Genomic DNA, 22267 nt, shown 5'->3' on the forward strand with positions numbered 1-22267 from the left:
AATAGTCACCTCAGAGAATAGAAGATTGAAATGTTTGGGGAGATATAAGATTGAAGCTAAGTGCTAAAGGCACACTTGAAAATAACAGTGACCAGATCACAGTGAGAACATTTAGCTTAACTGTGTGTGTTTTTCTCCAGTTATTTCTGCTATGAAGTTATAGGAGTTGAGTAGGCAGACACATGAGATTTTGCAAGGGAGATCAGGAAGTAAGGGGCAAGAGATAAATATATGATGATGGCCCATGGAAACTAAGTTGGGTAAAGAGGAAGGTGAATAACAAGTATACATGCCTCACCTTCAGGAATTTGGGCTGTGAAATTAAAAACAGCTACTGAGAATTTTACATCAACCATATCAATGATTGCTTTAGATGTAAATGGTCTAAACATACAAATTAAAAGACAGAGATTGTAAATAAAATCTTTAAAAAGGGGTGGGGGGTGGCAGCACCTGGCTGGCTCAGTCAGTGGAGTATGACTTTTGATTTTGGAGTTGTGGGTTCAAGTGCCGCAGTGAGTGTAGAGATTACTTTAAAAAACAAAATCTTTAAAAAATTAAAAAATAGATTGTTAGAGTAGATTAAAAAGCAAGATCCAACTCTATATATGCTAATTATAAGAAACGCACTTTAAATATAAAGAGATAGACATGTTAAAAGTAAAAGGATAGGGGCGCCTGGGTGGCTCAGTTGGTGAAGCGTCTGCTGTCAGCTCAGGTCATGATCCCTGGGTCCTGGGATTGAGCCCCGCATCAGGCTCCTTGCTCTGTGGGAAGCCTGCTTCTCCCTCTCCCACTCCCCCTGCTTGTGTTCCCCCTCTTACTGTGTCTCTCTCTGTCAAATAAATAAAATCTTAAAAAAAATAAAGGGGTGCCTGGGTGGCTCAGTCGTTAAGCGTCTGGCTTCGGCTCAGGTCATGATCCCAGGGTCCTAGGATCGAGCCCCACAACGCGCTCCCTGTTCGGCAGGAAGCCTGCTTCTCCCTCTCCCACTCCCCCTACTTGTGTTCCCTCTCTCATTGTGTCTCTCTCTGTCAAATAAATAAATAAAAAATCTTAAAAAATAAGAATAAAATAAATAAGTAAATAAATAAATAAATAAAAGTAAAAGGATAGAGAGAGCTATATCATGCAAACACAAGCCAAAAGAAAGCTGGAGTATTTAATTAACCTCAGATAAACAGACTTACGAACTAGGAATACTATCAGAGACAAAGAGGGATATTAGAAAATGACAGATGTCAATTCTCCAACAAAGGACAACCTAAATGTACAAGCACCTAAAATAAATGAACTTCAATATACACAAAGCAAAAATAGACACGAAAATAAAAATATATAAATCCATAAGTATAACTGGAGACTTCAACATTATGCTCTCAGTAATTAACAAGTAGGCAGAAAATTAGTAAGGATAGAGATGACCTGAACAACACTATCAACCAACTTGACCTGACATTCAGAATACTCTGCCCCAAAATGTCAGATTATACATTCTTTCCAAGTATACATGGAATCCTTCCCAACATGGACCATGTTCTGGGCCATACGGCAAATCTTAACAAATTTAAGCAACAAAAATTTGAAAATATATGTTCTCAGACTATAACAGAACTAAATTTAAAATCAATAGAAATATTTAGAAAATTCCCAAATATTTGGAATTAAACAATAAACTATCTAGTCCTTAGATCAAAGAGGAAGTCTCAAGAGAACTTAAAAAAACAATTTAGTCTGAAAGGAAATGAAAATACAACACAGTAAAATTTGTGAGCTACATCTAAAGCAGTGCTTAGAGGAAAACCTACAGCATTAAATGTTTATATTAAGAAAAAAAAGAAAGATCTAAAATCAGTAACTTAAGCCTCCACCTTAAGAAAAATAAGCAAACTAAACCCAAAACAAACAGAAGTAAATAAAGATTAAAGGGAAAGTAATGAAAGTGAAAATAAAAAAAGCAAAAAAGTAAATGAAACTTAAAGCTTGTTTCATAAAGCAATAAGATTGATAAAGCTCTAGCCCAAATGACTGAGAAAAAATGGAGAAGATAAATATTACCAATATCAGCAATGAAAAAAGAGCTATCACTAGAAATCCCAAAGACATTCAAAGAATAATAAGGGAATACTACAGAAATCTCTATACCCGTAAATTCAACATCTTAGATGACATGGACCACTTCCTTCCTCGAAAACAACAAAACTCACTCAAGAAGAGACAATCTGAATTGTTCTATATCCACTAAAGACATCAAATTTGTACCTAAAAATCTTCCAAAAAAGAATATCCTAGGTCCAGATGGTGCCTGGCTGGCTCAGTCAGTAGAGCACACAACTTTTTTTTTTTTTTTTTTTTTGAGCACACAACTCTTGATCTGGGGTGATGAGTTCAAGTTCCATGTTGGGTGTACAGCCTACTTAAAAAAAAATAATTTTTTTTTTTTTAAAGTATAACCACCAATTGAGGAGACTCCAGAGAAAACAGTGGTTTCAGGAAGTAATCAAGATTCAATTTTGCTCCTGAGAATTCTATGAATTAGGGCATGGTGGAAAGAGGTGGAGAGGGTCAGTTAGTAAGACTGGGTCAGATCAGGCAATAGCTTTATAGGGTATAAAGTCTAGGTGTCGTCAAATAACTTTAAGAGTCTTGAACTGGGGTGCCTGGGTAGCTCAGTTGGTTAAGCATCTGCCTTTGGCTCAAGTCATGATCCAGGGTCCTGGGATGGAGCCCCACATTAGGCTCCTTGCTCAGTGGGGAGCCTGCTCCTCCCTCTCCCACTCCCACTGCTTGTGTTCCCTCTCTCTCTCTGTCAAATAAATAAATAAAATCTTAAAAAAAAAAATCTTGAACTGGGTGAATGGGGTAAACCAAGACGAAAAGCATGATGGGATTAAGTCTTGAAAAGTTTTAGAGGTTGGGTAATCAGTTGGGATTATAGCTTCCTTATTGGGATCAGTTTCTTAGGCAGTTTGTTGTGATGAAGTGGGTGACAGATGGTGGTGGTCTTACCAGTATTACAAGGAATGTTTTGGGTGTCCCTTAAAACTGGGGGAAAATCAAATTTACTTTTTTAACTATGTAAGCATTAAAATTTTTAAGTGCTTTGTTATTCTAAGTTCCTTTTTCATAGCATCCTGTTCTTTTTGGATGGGTGCAACGAATTCTTAACTAGATTTGTTTTAACTACTCTTCTGTTCCCTATGTTATTTCTTCCAGGTTGATTTTTTTCTTTTTACATTGGTTTCTTTCATGTTGAAGACTTTTCTCTAATCTTTATCTTAGTTTTCTGCATATGGCTAGTAGTGAGGCACCGAAAGATAGATTAAGAGTACTGTGACTATAGTTATTGACTGTCAGGCTTTTCCTTTAAGATAATCGTGCAGGGGGCACCTGGGTGGTTCAGTCAGTTGACCGCCTGCCTTCAGCTCAGGTCATGATCTTGGGGTCCTTGGACTGAGCCCCACATCAGGCTCTCTGCTTGGCAGCAAGTCTGCTTCTCTTATTCTCCCTCTGTGCTCCGTCTCAAATAAATAAAATCTTAAAAAAAAAAAAAGGTAATCTGTTAACTAAGTAAAGTTTAAAGTAAAAAAAATATATATAATTGGGATGCCTGGGTGGCTCAGTCAGCTAAGTGTCTGCATTCAGCTCGGGTCATGATCCCAGGGTCCTGGGATCAAGTCCCATGTCGGGCTCCTTGCTCAGTGGGGAGCCTGCTTCTCCCTCTGCCTGCCGATTGCCCTGCTTGTGCTTGTAGTCTTTCTCTGAGACAAATAAAATCTTAAAAAAATAAAACAGATAATCATGCAGGGTGGGGATTAAGTTATATATCCTCATTTTCACTTAATTCACATTTTAAGCCTCTTATCCAACTTATATCTTCACACAATACCTAGGTTCTTCAAGGCCCATCCTTTTCCACAGTTCAAAGCTCTCTGCATTCTAGCTAAGCTGTGGCTTTTACCATTATGTAGCATTACTTCACACCCATTGGATAATACTTTGCAGGATTTTGCCTTATCCACTGTTGAGTCTATCCTATTTTCTTTATTGTTGTCAGCTTATATGTATAATTACCTTGTATTCCTTTTTTAAAAAAAATTTTTATTTGATAGAGAGAGAGGGAGAGGATAGAGAGAGAAACAGACTTCCTGCTGAGCAGAGAGCCTGATGTGGGGCTTGATCCCAGGACTCTGGCATCATGACCTGAGCTGAAGGCAGACAACTTAACCGACTGAGCCACCCAGGCGCCCCCCTTGTATTCCTTTAAATGTGATCTTTTAAAAGAAATGAAGGATAAATATACCAATCCATTTTAGCTTTAATCAGAAGTCAGCACTGAAATGCTAAAGAGAGAAATCAGATATTTAATGTAGTTTTGAAAATAACTAAGGTGTCTTTTTTTTTTTTTTAAGATTTTATTCATTTATTTGACAGAGAGAGACACAGTGAGAGACGGAACACAAGCAGGGGGAGTGGGAGAGGGAGAAGCAGGCTTCCTGCCGAGCAGGAAGCCCGATGTGGGGCTGGATCCCAGGACCCTGGGATCATGACCTGAGCTGAAGGCAAACACTTAAAACTGAGCCACCCAGGTGCCCCATTTAAGGTGTCTCTTAACAGGAAGATAAAACAGGAAGTTGGGTTACTATTCATTGAGTCCTGGTCAGCTGCTCATCCTGTTTCTTCAGTGTAAAACAAATAGAATTTAAAAAGTACTCCATTTGTTTTGAAGTATTAAGTGAGATAATACATAATATCTAAAATGCCACCTGAGGATGCCTGGGTGGCTCAGTAATTAAGCATCTGCCTTCGGCTCAGGTCATGATCCAGGGTCCTGGGATCGAGTCCTACATCAGGCTCCTTGCTCAACAGGGAGCCTGCTTCTCCCTCTGCCTGCCACTCCCCCATGCTTGTGCTCTGTCTCTAACAAATAAATAAAATCTTTAAAAAATTAAATAAAATGCCATCTAAAGTAAAAACCCAGTATTAATTCACATTCTGCTTTGAAAAACAATGCTAAGATTATTCTAATTTCTTAAGAAATACTTAAGACTGCAAAATTCAAGTGAACAAGGGACCTGAACAGAGAGGAATACCAATGCAAATTAACCCTTGAAATGACAAGCAATCACAGTATACCTTAAAAAACAAACCCACATTACTTGCACCTTCGCAGTTTTTTACGATTTTATTTGACAGAGAGGCAGGCAGAGGGAGAGGGAAAAGCAGGCTCCCTGCTGAGCAGAGAGCCCAACAGTATTTTTTAAATGAATCACTTACATTTCAGAAAGAGTGGGGTGACCCTTTCATGTATGTTAGTGGTAATATTAATTAGTACATCATAGGAAAGTATTTTAGCAATAAAGCAAACCCCTACAAATTGTCCTTTTTTAAAATTTATTTTTATTTAAAGATTTATTTCAGTGAGAGACAGAGAGCACAAGTGAGCATGGGGAAGGAGGGGCAGAGGGAGGGAGTGTCCCAAGCAGACTCTGTGTTGAGTGTGGAGCCTGACACGAGGCTCAATCTCATGACCCTGAGATCACAACTTGATCTGAAACCAAGAGTCTGATGTTCATAACCAACTGTGCCACCCAGGAGTCCCTTTAATTTTTATTTTTTAGGTAATCTTTACACCCAATATGGGGATCAAACTCATAACCCCGAAATGAAGAGTCACATGCCTCACTGAGCCAACCAGGTGCTCCTGCAGATTGTCCTTAATTAAGGAAATAATCTGAAATGCATACAAAGTGATTCAATATGGCATTTTTCATTTTATCGAAGTAGTATATATAGATTTTAAGTCAACTAAAGGATTATTTTTAAAAAACAACTAGTAAAGGCTGTTTTGGAGTAATGAAAATGACTAAAATGAGCTAAGAGATGCACAATGTGAATATACTAAAAGCCAGTGAACTGTGTATTTTAAGATTTTATTTATTTATTTGACAGAGAGCAAAAGACAAGCAGGGGGAGAGGGAGAAGCAGGCTCCCTGCTCAATGCAGGCCTCAATCCCAGGACCCCAGGGATCATGGCCTGAGCCAAAGGCAGAAGCTTAATGGACTGAGCCACCCAGGCACCCCTGAACTGTATATATATATTTTTTTACATTTTATTTTTTTAAAGGTTCATTTATTTGACAGAGAGAGAGTGCACAAGCAGGGGGAGCAGCAGGCAGGAGAGGGAGAAGCAGGCCCCCCCTGGAGCAGGGAGCCCAACACAGGGCTCAATCCCAGGACCCCAGGATCATGACCTGAGTCGAAGGCAGATGCCCAACCAACAGCCACCCAGGCACCCCTGAACTGTACATTTTAAATGGGCAAATGATATGGTATGTGAATTACATCTCACCAAGTCTGTTAAAAACACACACATAGCTTATCTTGACACACACAGCCTATAATTTCATTTAAGGGCAAACATTTTCAAAATATACTTACACGACTATATTTTTATTCATTGACTTAAAACATACTTTAAAGGTAGACAAGTTCTTAGCTCTCTTAGATCATCCATCCCCCTTCCATTCTTCATGTTTTAGTATTTGGCAAATCTGGTAAAATAGTTTACATTATGACTATGTGGTTATTGATTGCTAAATGACCATGCTTTGAATGTTTTTTACATCTTTATTTTCCTAGAACAATTACATCTTTTTTCTAAGATTTATTTATTATTATTTTTAAAGATTTTATTTATCCGACAGAGAGAGACACAGCGAGAGAGGGAACACAAGCAGGGGCAGTGGGAGAGGGAGAAGCAGACTTCCTGCCAAGCAGGGAGCCCGATGTGGGACTTGATCCCAGGACCCTGGGATGACCTGAGCCGAAGGCAGACGCTTAACGACTGAGCCACCCAGGCGCCCTAAGATTTATTTTAGAGAGAGAGCAAGAACGCAAGAGCAATCAAGGGGAGCAGCAGAGGGAGAGGGAGAATTCTGAAGCAGACTCTCCACTGAGTACTGAGCTCAACTTGGGGCCCAATCCCAGGACACTGAGATCATGATCTGAGCCGAAATCAAGTCAGCTGCTTAACCGACTGAGCCACTGCAGTGCCCCACATCTTTTTTTTAATTAGCTTTCTGTATACCTACTACTATTTTTTCCTTGCACTCTAATTAATTCCAATGTAATTTCACATATGGTAAAATATATTAGATAATCTATCAGTTCCTTTCATTTTGTTGATCTTCTCCAGACTATTTCATCCTTCTGGTGGGCCCTCTATATATTGGAATGGCTGTTCAAGCCTGCTGCACAACTGGCATTTGGATTTCCCTTCACTCATTCCAGAAACAACCAGCTCCTATATTGTATCTCATGTCTTTCTTTTGCACAGCTTATTCCTCCATTTTGGTGAGTGCATGATTCAGGTGCTTCCCAAAAAAAAGACAATAAAAGACAAAAATGTTTTGAGACTTGAATATGTGAAATTTTTTTTAAAAAAAGATTTTATTTATTTATTTGAGAGAGGGAGAGCACAAGAGGGGGGAGGGCCAGAGGGAGAAGCAGACTCCCTGCTGAGCAGGGAGCCAGATGCGGGACTTAATCCCGGGACTCCAGAATCATGACCTGAGCCGAAGGCAGTCGCTTAACCAACTGAGCCACCCAGGCATCCAACTGAGCCATCCAGGTGCCCAAAACTATCTTTAGCCTACACTGACACCTCACCTGGGAACAGAATTTAGAAATAATTTTTCACTCAAAACTTCTCAATCTTCATTGTCCTAGCTTCCCATATCACTGCTGAGAAACTTGACATTTTTTTCCCAATTTTTGTTATGTTAATCACCATACATAACATCATTAGTTTTTAATGTAGTGTTCCATGATTCATTGTTTGCACATTAACACCTAGTGCTCCATTCAATACGTGCCCTTAATGCCCATCACCAGGCTAACCCATCCCCCCACTCGCCTCCCCTCTAGAACCCTCAGTTTGTTTCTGAGAGTCCAAAGTCTCTCATGGTTCGTCTCCCACTACGATTTCCCCCCTTCATTTTTCCCTTCCTACTTTTAACATATAATGTACTGTTTCAGAGGTACAGGTCTGTGGCTCATCAGTCTTACACAATTCACAGCGCTCACCGTAGCACATACCCTCCCCGATGTCTATCACCCAGCCACCCCATACCTCCCACCCCCCACCACTCCAGCAACCCTCAGTTTTTTTCCTGAGATTAAGAATTCCACTTGAGGACATTCTTATCCCCCGTTCATTTAAGGGGCCTATTTCCCAAACCCCCAATTCCATTTTTTGGGCGGTCTCATTTTCCTAATGTTTTGAAACAAAACATGCCTCACTGTGGGTCTTTTCCCATTGTGTTGGGTGCTCAATAGGCTCCCTCACAGTACAGTGTCCTGAAATGTCCCTGATTGTTTTAATACTTTGCCTCATTCCATTTTCTTAAGTTCCTATTAAGGGTGCCTGGGTGGCTCAGTTGGTTAAGCAACCAACTATTGGTTTTAGCTCAGGTCCTGTGTTGAGCTCTGTGTGGAGTCTGAGATTCTCTCTCCCTCTTCCCCAGTTCGTGCTCTCTCTAAAATAAAGAAAATTTTTTAAAAAAGTTCCTAGGGCGCCTGGGGCAACTGCCTTCAGCTTGGGTCATGATCCCAGGGTCCTGGGATCGAGCCCCGCATCATCATCGGGCTCCCTGCTCAGCGGGGAGCCTGCTTCTCCCTCTCCCTCTGCCTGCTGCTGCCCCTGCTTGTACACTCTCTGTCAAATAAATAAATTAAAAATCTTAAAAAAAAAAAGTTCCTATTAGATGTTGGACCTTCTGGAGTGATCCTGTAATTTTAAACATTTTGTATTTTTTAATTTTTATTTTACCTATTTTTTTAAAAAAAGATTAGAGAGAGAGAACATGCAAGAGAGCCAGGGGAGGGGCAGACGGAAGGGCCTGATAAGGGGCTCGATCTCATGACCCTGAGACCATGAGCCGAGCTGAAATCAAGAGTTGGATGTTAAGAGACAAAGCCACCCTGGCGCCCCTTTATTGTTGTACTTATTAAACTTCAAATGTTTTAACTAAATTTTGTCGTAGTAATTTATAAAATCTATTTTATAAAGCATTCTGTACTTTTCTCATGGACCCAAGAGCTTATCTTGTCTTTGAAGGTAGTTGTATTTTCAGATTTTCTTCTCCCTGTACTGATCTTGTTTTGGTCTTGGTCATTAGCCTTGGGGCAATTTTCACAAACCTGGTGCTTGCTGGGGCGCCTGAGTGGCTCAGTCAGTTGAGTGATCGACTCTTAATTTCAACTCAGGTCATGATCTCAGGGTCGTGAGATGGAGTCCCATAGTGAGCTCCACACTCAGTGCAGTCGCTTGAGATTGTCCCCCCCCCACCCCGCCCACTCTCTAAAACACATAAAATCTTTTAAAAAAATTGGTAATTTTTGAGTTTGTTCATACTTTGAGGCTCATTGTGTAGGGCACTCTGCTTTCTCACTGGAAAACCTTCAAATGTCTGAATCCCTTTGAAGGTCTTTTCTCTGGGATCATGGAGTTTCTATAGGAAAGGATCCTCCCAGGGCACCTGGGTAGCTCAAATCAGTTAAGTGTCTAACTCTTGATCTCTGCTCAGGTCTGGATCTCAGTCATGAATTCAATCCCTGCATTGTACTCCATGCTGGGCATGGAGCACACTTGGGGGTGGGGGTGGGGTAAGGATCCTGTCTCCCTTTCCCTGAGATTTAACTGTCAGCATTCTAGAAACTAGGAATCTATTATCCAATATACTGAATTTTAATTGATCTTCATTTTCAAACTATAACTGGTATCTGTCTGAAGACTTATTTTAAATTCTCAAGAGTAATTCTCCTTCCATGGTAAGAGTACAGTAGTTAAGAGAATAGCTAGGTTACTACTATATATATATATTTTTTTTTTTTTTTAAGATTTTATTCATTTATTTGACAGCACAAGCAGGTGGGAGCAGCAGGCAGAGGGAGAAGCAGGCTCCCCAATGAGCAAGGAGCCCGATGTGGGACTCCATCCCAGAACCCTGGGATCATGACCTGAGCTTAAGGCAGACTCTCAGCCGACTGAGCCACCCAGGCATCCCTACTGATTTCTATTTTTAAAAATATGTCATTTCAGTTGAGTTTTAGGAGGAAGCTAGCATTAAAGCATTTGTTGTAGGCATCATGTTTAATCAGAAGCCCCTGCAGCATAATGTGTAATTGAAAACAATTTGCACATCAAATAGGTAACTGGTATGTAAAATATGGTAACCCTATTCAATGGCCTGTCTTTAGCCATTCAAAATATTTACATAAAGTTTAAGAGCTGTGATTATCAGTTTTAAAAAGCTGAATGTTGGGCGCCTGGGTGGCTCAGTTGGTTAAGCGACTGCCTTTGGCTCAGGTGATGATCCAGGAGTCCCTGGATCAAGTCCCGCATCAGGCTCCCTGCGCAGCAGAGTCTGCTTCTTCCTCTGACCCTCCCCCCTCTCATGTGCTCTCTCTTTCTGTCTCAAAAAAAAAAAAAAAAAATCTTAAAAAAAAAAAGCTGAATATTGATAATTATATAGGATTACCTTAGTTGCATTAAAACAGTAAAGAAGAGAATACTCCAGAATATTAAGTCTAGGAGGTAGTAGGATTAGGACTTTTTTTGGGACTTATTTTTAAGTTCCCTGAATGAGCATATTTTTATTATACACACACATACAAATGCTTTTAAAAATAAAGAAGTATAGTGGATAGAAAACCCAAATTCTCAATCTAATAACATCAGTCATCAGGTTACTTTTGGGCAAGTAAAGACCTCATTTTTTTATATCTGTAATTTGAAGGGCTGCAGAATTTTCAGGCCAACTTTAGTATTATAATGGAGGCCAAGACCCAAAATTTGAGAATTAAATAAAGAAAAGGTTAAGGAAGCAAACTATTCAGGAAGCACCATTTTGTTCAGTGTGACAGAAAGTAGGGGAAAAAAATAAAAGCATGAACAGTTTAATGGAAAAAGGCATTGGAATAAAGAACTGCTGGATGATGAAAAAATCATCTAAGAACCATGGAAATAAAGAATATAAAGAAGTTTGTCTGGGAAGAGAAGCTCCTCAAAGGCCCAGTGAAGAAAGTATTAATCTACTCAACTGAGAGAGTTGGGGATAGAAGGTTGGTACAGCAACTTGAGCACATTAAAAGGATTACCACTTAGGGCCCCATTTTTGGCTGCACTCCCTACATGGATGTCTTCCAACATAGCTCTCCTTTCCCTTCCTCTCCTGACCTCCTCAGGTTTACAGTCTTGATCTTTTACTACATTTTGCTTTTTCTTTCTTCCTTTCATGGTCTCTCCATTATATCTTCTTCTAATTATTACCCTAATCTAGATATAATTTCCTTGTTTCAGTCATTCCTTATTTCTACTTCAGTTCCAATGAGTAGGTGCCCCTTACCTATCCATGTCCTGCCCCCAAAGTCACCCTACTTTCTCAATGCTTTCATGCATGTAACAACCCTCCCTCAACCTAAATTCCATTGTAGATCCTCATCAACTTACAATGGAGTTACATACCAATAAAACAATAGTAAGCTGAAAATACCATAAACTGAAAATGCACTTAATATTACCTAGTATCACAGCTTAGTTTAGCCTATTTTTTTAAATTTTTAAAAGATTTTATTTATTTGAATGAGAGAGTGAGCACAAGCAGGTGCAGAGGGAGAGGGAGAAGCAGACTCCCCACTGAGCAGGGAGCCTGAGGCGGGGCTTGATCCCAGAACCCCGGGATCACATTGAGTCGAAGGCAGACGCTTAATCAACTGAGCCACCCTCCCAGGCGCCCCAGTTAGGCCTCTTTTAAACGTGCTCAAAACACATTAGCATACAGTTGGGTAAAATCTCTAACACAAAGCCTATTCTGAAATAAAGTGCTGAATATATCATGTAATTTATTGAATACTGTATTGAAAGTGAAAAACAGGATGGCTATGTGTACAGAATCATTCTATCATTATTTACCCTTGTATTACGTGGCTAACTGGGAGCTGCAGCTCACTGCTACTGCCCAGCATCACAAGAGACTATCATACTGCAAACTACTAAGCCAGAAAACGATAATAATTCAAAATTTGAAGTATGGTTTCTAAAGAATGCAAATTGCTTTTGCACCATCATAAGGTAAAAAAAAAATTGTAAATTAAACCACTGAAAGTCAGGGACTATCTGTACTAAATGAAGGTTAGGGATAAAATAGGAGTGAAGAGATACTACGTATAATTGATGGAACAGAAATGTAATTAATATAGGTGTTACAAAGCCTAGAGGTAACCTAAAAAGGAAAACCAGAAACATTTAAAAGCTACTTTCTCAATGGATTAGTACTACAGGTAGGAAGAGGACTACAGATTTCCCATTATGAATTCTTCACTACTTCTTCTTGTTAAAAATCCATGTTTATCATTTGGAAAACATATTTTTTAAAGGAAAATCAACCATGCTAATAATCACCTCAGCAGACTATCATCCTGAATTCATTTTTTGTTTTTCTAAATAAACTCTACGTCCAATGTGGGGCTTGAAATTACGACCCCAAGATCAAGAGTCACATACTCTACCTACTGAACCAGCTAGGTGCCCCACATTTGTTCCTTTATAAAAATTTTGCCTTTTGATTTTACCTTAATGTCATGACATCTTAGTAAGGTTAACCTGAAATGAGCTACACCTTTCTCATAGAAACAGAAGTATGACATTATTCAATTATGAACTGAAGTATCTGTAGTGGAATAAAATATTAAAACAAATGGAATAAAATAGTTTTTAGAGCCAATTAGATTTTGTGGTTTAAAAAATCATCTTCTATGGGCTCCATAAACCAAGAACACTGCTATTTATTCTATTACAAAAACAGAAAATAGTATGTTTGGTACATGTAAAGCAACTTCAAAAGAAGTCATGGAACCTTAAATACAGTTGAAGCTAGTTTACCAAAATATTCTGTTCAATTCATACCATTGATTTGACTGGTTTGGGTACATTTTCCTTGAAGACCTTACTCCCACCTGAACTGGTTTTCCTTTTCATGCTTGCAAATGATCCCTTCATATTTCCTATTTTTAAGGAAAACAAGAATAGCATTAAAACGTCTTAAAAACGCTACCTAGTAGGCACACATAAATTAATATGATGGGGTTTCTACAACAAAAACCTTGTGACTCTAGGTATCCAAGTCATTTAATTTTCTATATTAAAAAAAAAAAGTGAGCCTGGAAGCTCCCCCTTTTCCCTTAAAATTATACAATTCTATAAATATTGTTAGGAGATACCAGTGCAATGTCAATGCCATTACTCTTGTTCCTCAATATTGCTCAGGACACAAGGTCATTCATCTAATATAATGCAAATAATAATGTGCATAAAAAGGAATACATGTACTTCACATATTAAAAATGAACTGAGGAATAAATACAATAATTAAAGAGCTGTTAGTTGTGAGTGAAAAGGCACTACTAGTTGCCCTTAACTCGTTAGGCATACTCTGTACATGCAGCAAAGCTTTTATGCTGTAAATGAGAAACAAAGTATTAGGTATATTAACCCAAATATACTTTGGGTTTCTCAAATGTCTAAGTTTCATAGTATTTGTCTTATTTTACCTTTATTAATAAAAGGCTCTATAAATATTGTACACTGAGTATGTAAACAGCTTGGCCTTTTTGACTTTGGTTCTGTATCTTATTAAAAGGTACTTTACAATACGGAGATTAGAATACAGTTGTGCTTTAATGTCTTTTTACTGAAATGGGGTAAAATGAACATTACAACATGAATGCATGGATAGTATATTACTGTAGGACATACTCCTATGAGGTATTAGAGAATTCATGTTATCTCACTGAAAATCTTTAATTCTTTGATAACTGAAACAAAACTTATACCAAGTGTTTACTACCCTATAAATCTGACCATCCTTTGCTAGGGGTTGGTATGAAAGCTCACTTGAATTCCATATGTTATTCTTGATTTAATATGTAAAGATCCAGCTTGCTCCATGAAAAGAGCACTTCATACTGATATTCCCATCAGGAGCAATTCCATCTCCAGGCTACAGAAAAGTCATAGGTCTGCTGAAAGCTGGTTATGAATGCCCTAGAGACATAAAGTAACAATCAGTTTTGCCATGTAAAAAAACTAGTACAAACCCTAACCAATTGTCTCTTTTAATTATCAGTATTAGAGGCAGGGGATAATCCAAGAATAGTAACCCAGGTCTTTCTGAAACAATTCAAGAGTCTTTTCCATGGGAACAGGCACCCTCCTTTCCAGATTTACTTGTGTGCATAGATGAAAACAGAATAAACATTACCTTCAGTATCAATTCACTCTGGATTACTCTAAATTTTGGAGTAGGACATAGCCAAATAATGTTCTATTTTCAAATAAATAACTTTAAACAGTTTCAACGCATTTTAAAATTCAAAGATCTAATATAATTTATCCCATTTATCATCATATGCTCATTACTATGAACCTTGTCTCGGAGACAGATCTACTTGCTTCTTTTTCTTGCTCAAAGTAATGTGGAAGTTTAACCGCCTACCTAGATGAATACCCAGAAAGAAGATATAAACCATTTTCAGGGGAAAACATGCATGCATTTATTTTTAAGAATTCCCAGTAAGGGGGGGAAAAAAAATTCAACATCTTTAAAAATGTGTTTATTTTTTAAAAAATCAGTTGTGTACAAAAGTGTTTCGTAGTTTTTAATTCTCAAGACAAATACCCAACCCTCCACCCATAGCCCACCCCACTTCAATGGTCTTTCTGGTAACCCTCCCATTTTCCCCTTACAGGAAGTTAATGGCTCAGAATAGACCCTCCTACAGAATTTATCATCACTAACAGATTGCTTAGAATAGAGATCTAGAGAAGCTAACAAGCAAGGTTCTTTCTCAGTGAGGTTAATGAGAATCCCTATAATGGCAGTAGACTTCCAGCAGACACCACAACAAAGCACCATCAATTGCTGAAAGCTAAAAAATAGATTATTATTTTCAATAGTATTTCATTTTCTATTGGAAAAGTCTTTAAATTACATTAAATAAGTCTCTTTCCCCCCAAAGAAATAGTCTAGCTTTTATTATGATGCCTGTAAAAAGTAGGTAACAGCAAGCACACAAGGATCGTTTAACAGCACAGTGCAATGATTTGTATTCACTCATCCCTAGAACCAAACTGATAAACTGTGCCACACCTGATTATATATATAGCAGCATGGTTGAAATAACCAAGCAAAAGGTGACACATTCACAACTTACATTTAGGTGACGATCACAGGCTTATGAGGGTAGATCAGTCCAATAAAGCAGTAACAGAACAAACAGGACAAGGGAGAGACTAACATTCCCCTATCCCTATGCCACAAGATTTTTGATCCATATTGCAACAGTGCAAACAGAACATGTGACATTATATGTTAGACACTGCAGGAAAGTAACATTTGGGAAAAAGGCTATTTATCAGTACATACTTCAAGTTGCCTTCTTCCCCAGTGATAGCAAACAGCTGATGTTAAGCATTTATTTTAAACTGGTACTAAAGGAATGGAAATGCAAATTTTTTAAACCAATGGTTTGTACCCTGGAATTGAAATTTCTTGAACTAGAAAAAGTGATTAATACATCATTTTGTAAAAGTCCATGAAATAAAGTTAACTGTAAACGGACAGCTTCCTTTATCATATCCAAACATTGTTTCCATCTATGTACAAGGAAGTATACCTGGCTCCAACCCTTCCCTGCCCGAATCCATCTTAAATCTTTAAAACAACAACAAAAATGCTTTATTTCCTGTGTCGCTACAAGTACTGTGGGAACATTATCATACCCTTGCTGCAGAGTTTTAAAAGCTCAAATCAGGCATACACTTATAGCCAAGATCTGCTTTTCACATCGATCAACTTATTAATAAGCAGCCTAAACAGTAACACAATATGCTGCATTCTGTAGTGCATAAATAAGCAATATCCACTTTAACTGCCAATTCTTTCTTATACTTTAAAAAATTATTTTTGCATAGTTTTAAGCGCCATCACAAATGTGAAATACTTCCAAAAAGAAAAAAGTCAGTCTTTCATTTCATAGATTACTCTTCTCAAAAGCAAAATACCCAGAATCCAAACATATATATACTTGAATGTATTATGTGTTTAAGTAAACCACAGTCACAATTCCAAATATTTGGGGGAGCCAACTCAGAGAATCTAATTTAGTACAAAGTTCTCAAATACTGATATACCACCTACTGTATACTTACTTGGGTAACAAATTGCTATTCATTCATGATCTGTAGTGAAATTCTACTATACAGCTAAGTATTTGTCCTTTTAAAAGTTGGGCACATACCCAGGAAATAGACCCAATTATAATAAAAACCTACCGAAATATCAGCGACCTCTAGCAAATCTGCCTGCCCTAAATATTTTATATATATATGTTAAATATATATATATTTAACCATAATTTTTGAGGCCTTCACAACTGATGAATCACAAAAAATTGAGAATTATAAAAATAATTTCCACCAGGGTACCTTTTCTCTAGACCTGCAGTTTTAGTGTTTTAGTGTCCTTTTCCCAAACCCTTAAGACCAGAGGAAAAAAAGCAATTGCCTTAATTTTTATGTTTGGGAAAACTACATTTATCTGTAGAGAAGTGAAAAACAAGAAACAGAAGGAAAGTGGGAAATGCACCAGAAAGGAAAGAGGGATTATCACATTTAATGTAAATGAGGTAAATATATTTTTGAAATGAAAAATGCATTATGGAAAACCTCTTTTACCAAATATTGTACTTTTCAATTTCCTGGGCACTGAGGATACTGAATTGTAGTTGGATGAGATTACCTATGGGGTTAATGTGCTTAAAAATCAAAGGCAAGGTATAAAGGTATAGCTGCCTCCAAGAGCTAAGTATGTAATGTTTGACCTTAGTAACCTCTGAGTTCATTCTCTCTTGTCTAACCACAGGACAATTAAATATACCCTGATAATACAGGCAAATAGCAAATTGGGTAGATGTGTTTGATGTTGAAAATAATCCAAATATTACCAAGCCAACCCTCCACTAAAAGAAAAAGAATTAATTCTAACCAACGGTGGAACAAAACTGTCCACATTTCATACAATCCCAACCTTACTTCAAAATATAAAGAAAAGTACAAGGTTTTAGCTATTTAAAATAAATAAAGAAAAATCTTGTTTCCTTTGGCATCTTTAGAAAGTAACTAAACTATAACAATTAAAGGAGGTGATTGTATAAAGAAATTTATGCTTAAGCAAACATATAGGGGAAAAAAACATAGCAACTTGTGTTTAGTATGCAATAGTATCAACTACAAGAGCTTACTATTAATTAGCCTTACAAGTTTTTGGAAGAACCTTCACATCTTTAACATTACAATATATTTAATAATGGTTCTTTTATTGCTTCTAAGATTATTGAGAAGTCAAATGAAATTATGCTGAATTTATGGTTCAAAACTATTTTCCAAACACTTAATGATTATAATTTAGGATAAATAACACTTGAAGAAAGCAAACCTTTTATAATATGACTTTCAATATACAGCCTTACTTTAATTCATTCTCATTCCATTACATTGTTATTCGCATTGGTCCTGAAAATTTAATAAGAACTGTGTTTCTATGTATAGAACTGTCTGCATAAATCCATTTCAGCCTTCATAAAATGGTCACATTAGTGTTTGAGCTTGCAAAACTAATAATTTTCAAACTTTTGAACTTAGAATGAAATGTAACTTTAATACGAATAGAAAGTCTGACTATGTACAAGAAAAGGTAAAGTTTTCAATTCTCATCAGAAACATCATAAAGAAAGCTAGATTTATAACACACTTCTATTCCTATGTGTATCTGAAGTATGTACAGTAAAACACCACACAGCTTTCATGTGTCAATAGGGGCAAATGCAAGCAAGAGTGACTTGTAAAGTACCTGATAAAGCAATCTCTATAAAGCCAAAATTAGGCTAAAAAACTGCCAACAGTTGATTGCATCCTTGCAAGTTCTCAAAGAAAATTTCATCAGTTTAAAAATAGAAAAATGTCAAATTCACTGAAAAACTAAGTTGGGTTCTTTCATTAAATCTTGGGAATACTACAACATTAAGTATTTACTGTTTTTGCAAGAGGAACAAAATTGGCAGCTCCATTTTTACATTATTACTCACATAGGAAAGTTTTAAGAGTGAAGAACTGTAACAAAACATTCCAAATGGACGACCTAAAAATGGAGCAAGGGATACTGCCCCTCGGCATTTTCCTCCACCAAATATAGAGAAATTTACTATTAGAATATTAGCTGTGTGTGGTAAGAGGGGGAAAAATAGATATGGTGTCCCAGTCTGTTGACAAGGACAAAAAGGCTCTGAATAGGTCACCATCTTCAATTCTGGATAAATCTCATATTTAAGAATTCTCAAATGCTTAAAATGGTGGTCTTTTCAGCTACCCATCCTAAGAAGTCAAGTACAAGCATGCAAGTAAATTCACAGGCACAGAGGATCCATGTTAAAAACAGTTAAGGTAGCTGTGATGCAACACCAACAATTTGAATGGCCCTGACACACTCAAAATATTATCTTAATTATTCAACAAAATCCTGAAGCAAACTCTTGCTAGTCTTGGTACACTGCTAAACACTAAAGTAGCATGTTTTTTCCATGGTTTTAGCTTAGCTCAAAGAATTTTTACACTATTAAGAAAAAAAATTAAAGTATTTCCCCTTTTTAAATTTACACAGACGTTTAATTAGCTTTATTTACAGAGCAGGGATTTTTTTCAGTCTCCAATGTTGCCTAGATAACATCATTAGGCAAGAATGCCAGTTTAAAAGAAATCTATGCAGAATCCTAAAAATAACAGATGTTGATGCTCCTCAAGAAGGGGCAAGCTTGACTATATCAGCAGCTCTTTCTCTATGCCTCAGTTACTCAGAAGCAATTCTGTTGCAGTCTCTACATCCCATGATTTTGAAGACAAGGCCACTATTACCGCATTCTGTAGAGAAGAAAAGGGGACAAAAAAAACAAATCTCAAAATATTTTTAAAATACTGAATCATGCACTATCTTTATATTGAGAAAGCACACTTGTTTTCTTAAGTTGCCTTGTATTTGTAGTGCATAAAAAGCCTCTAAACCAATGACTGGAATTAGCAAAAGGAAAAGAAACGAATCACTGATTGTAGTAACAGAAGAAAGTTTATAAAAACTAGATTTAGAGTATCTTTGAACCACTTTTGTCAGCCAAGGATCTGCAGCAATAATTTAACTCAATGTATCAAAATAAGCAAGCCTTTTGGTACTTACCCTATCAAAGCCCATAGCACATAGGTTTTCTATTTTTTTGGTGTATTCTGGACTAGAAACTGGTGCTCCAGCATACACATGTGCCCAAAGTCGAGCTGTCTGTTTGAACATTTCAGGATTTTGTTTGTACTACAATGAAGAAACAAATTGAATGACATGACAATGCAGTCACAATATTCAATAGTAATTACCTAAGAACTGGCTTTTTCTAAGTAAAAGTAATTTACATTTAAAATGTAATTGATTCAACTTTCTGTATGTCACTCAAGAAAAAAGGTCCGACCTGAAGCTGTGATTCACACGTGTTGGCTAAAAAAAAAGACCAATTATATTTATGAACTTTAATCTCCAATTTCAATAGATATAAGTAACAGAAAACTAATACTAATTGAAGTGAGGTACAGACATGTTTCTGAACACTGCAAAGTGTCAAACATTATACAACCAAACAAAATTGTTTTCTTCTAAAATTGTATGGACATTAACTAACAAATGTGACAGACTTTTGTATTAACCACAGCTCAGAAAAAAATACAACTAGACTTTGCTGCTTTGCTAGAACTGTATTCGTATACAATGATTTAAGAAAATACCATGTGCAAAGCCTTTTTAAAAAGATTTTATTTTGGGGGCACCTGGCTCGCTCAGTTGGTAGAGCAAGCAACTCTTATTCTCAGTGTTTTGAGTTCAGGCCCCATGTTGGGCATGGAGCCTACTTAAAGGAAAAAAAAAAGATTTTTAAGTAATCTCTACACCCATCATGGGGCTCAAACTTACAACCCTGAGATCAAGAGTCACATGCTCCACTGACTCAACATGGAGTTTCTTTTTTTTTAAGATTTTATTTATTTTTTTGTCAGAGAGCGCACAAGTAGGGAGAGCTGCAGGTAGAGGGAGAGGGAGAAGGAGGCTCACCAAGCAGGGAGCCCGATACGGGACTCGATCCCAGGATGCTGGGATCATGACCTGTGCCGAAGGCAGACACTTAACCAACTGAGCCACTCAGGAGTCCCTCGATAAGCAGTCTCAATTTATAGCATCTTTTGAGATGTTTATGAACTCACCATATAGTACTTTTAAAAGGTAAGACTTCCCATTCTCATTAGAAAGAGATAAATTCATTCTTAAATACTCTGGAACCAATATTACTTAACAAATGAAGTATAAATTTAAAATAATTGTTCAATTCACTTTAATATTTCTTTTAAAAGCACATGTATTGAATATTTTAAGACTGATCAGCTTCTATTATATATTAAAATGATAAATCTAGTTTCTACCTTAATTTCTAACAAGGAAGTCAAATTACTGAACTCTTTGAGGAGCTACAGGAAAGCTCTAAGTCCAACTTCAGCCTTTTGAGGCTCAGAACTCCACAGGACATCAAAGCTGAGATTCAAGCCATGTTTCTGACTACCAAAAGCAAATCAACAGTACATACATACAGCATGTAAAACCCTAATTCTAAGCACTCTGAAACAAACAACAGTAGAATGTATTAACAAAGATATACATAAAATAAGGAGTGAACAGCTTTTCAAGGGAAAGGAATAGGTTTACTAAGAGGAACCAGGCAGAGGAAACATGGCAGATTGAGTGAAATGACTGGCAGAAATGAACACCATCTTGAAAATGCAGGAGTCCAAGAAATAGTAAAAATTTAGGAGATGAAGCTGGGTTTGTAGACAGTTCAAACCATGGAAAGACTCTATAAATGAAAGAATCTAGATTTACCAAGTAGGTGATAGCAGAGCTTCTTTAAAAAAAAAAAAAAAGATTTTATTTATTTATTTGACAGAGAGAGACACAGCGAGAGAGGGAACACAAGCAGAGGGGGTGGGAGAGGGAGAAGCAGCTTCCCGCCAAGCAGGGAGTCTGATGCGGGGCTCGATCCCAGGACCCTGGGATAATGACCTGAGCTGAAGGCAGACGCTTAACAACTGAGCCACCCAGGCACCCCCAAAAGCAGAGCTTCTAATAGATTTTTAGTAGTAAGATAAAGTAAGATTTGTACTTTAAAAAGTTCACTGGTATCAATGCAGAAGATGGGATGAGGAGGAGATCGAGGAAGGGACAGCTATCAGAGTAGTTGAATTGAGAATTTTTTTTTTTTTTTTAAGATTTGAGAGGGAGAGTACAGAGGGATAGTGACAGGGAGAAGCAGACTCCCGCTGAGCAGAGAGCCCGTTGTGGGACTCGATCCCAGGACCCTGAGATCATGACCTAAGCCAAAGGGAGACGCCTAACCGACTGAGCCACCCAGGCGCCTGAGAAGTTTTTTAAAATGTGAACTAAGGCAAATCAGAGAAGTATGACAGAGATACTGGGAATGGAACCACCAAGAGAAAAGGAGGCATAGAGAATTCCAACTCTGTGGCTTGGATATTTAACTAAGCTGATGATGGTATCACATAAGGATGGACAAGTTCATAGGATTTAAGATTCTATCTTCAGTATGGGAATGTTGTGCTGAGGTATCCATGAAACATTCATAAAGAACTATCCAGTTCTTTTCTTTCCTTTTTTTTTTTTTAAAGATTTTTATTTATTTATTTGATGGAGAGTGAGAGCAGGAACACAAGCAGGGGGAGTGGGAGAGGAAGAAGCAGGCTTCCCGCTGAGCAGGGAGCCCAATGTGGGGCTCGATCCCAGGACCCTGGGATCCTGACCTGAGCCGAAGGCACATGCTTAACAACTGAGTCACCCAGGCGCCCCTAGAACTATCCAGTTCTGAATAGGCTCTTGGGCTCAGGGAGAAGTCAAGCCTAAACATTTTCTCAATTTACAGGTGATAATATCAGTGTGGATACGATCATCCAAGTGACCATATGTAATGGAAAATAAAAGGAACAATGTCTAAACCAAGGAACTCTATTTAAAAGGAGGAAGAAGAGAAATTGTAGGAACTATGAAGGAACAAC

General features: G+C 37.6%; 1 protein-coding gene across 1 annotated transcript in view; it reads right to left on the reverse strand.

Moving 5' to 3' along the window:
- Positions 1 to 18762: 18762 nt before the first annotated feature.
- UBE2K (ubiquitin conjugating enzyme E2 K) overlaps positions 18763 to 22267 on the reverse strand; it is a 69799-nt gene continuing 66294 nt past the window's right edge. The window contains exons 6-7 of the mRNA XM_028088057.2: positions 19347 to 19475; positions 18763 to 19036 (exon numbers count right to left, since the gene is read on the reverse strand). Coding sequence (XP_027943858.1) covers positions 18962 to 19036; positions 19347 to 19475 — 204 coding nt within the window. The 3' untranslated portion in view covers positions 18763 to 18961. The remainder of the gene's footprint in view (positions 19037 to 19346; positions 19476 to 22267) is intronic.

Source organism: Eumetopias jubatus, unplaced genomic scaffold, assembly GCF_037043125.1.
Source record: "Eumetopias jubatus isolate StellerSeaLion01/CBP00866 unplaced genomic scaffold, mEumJub1_p1.0 scaffold_2, whole genome shotgun sequence".
Lineage (NCBI taxonomy): Eukaryota > Metazoa > Chordata > Mammalia > Carnivora > Otariidae > Eumetopias > Eumetopias jubatus.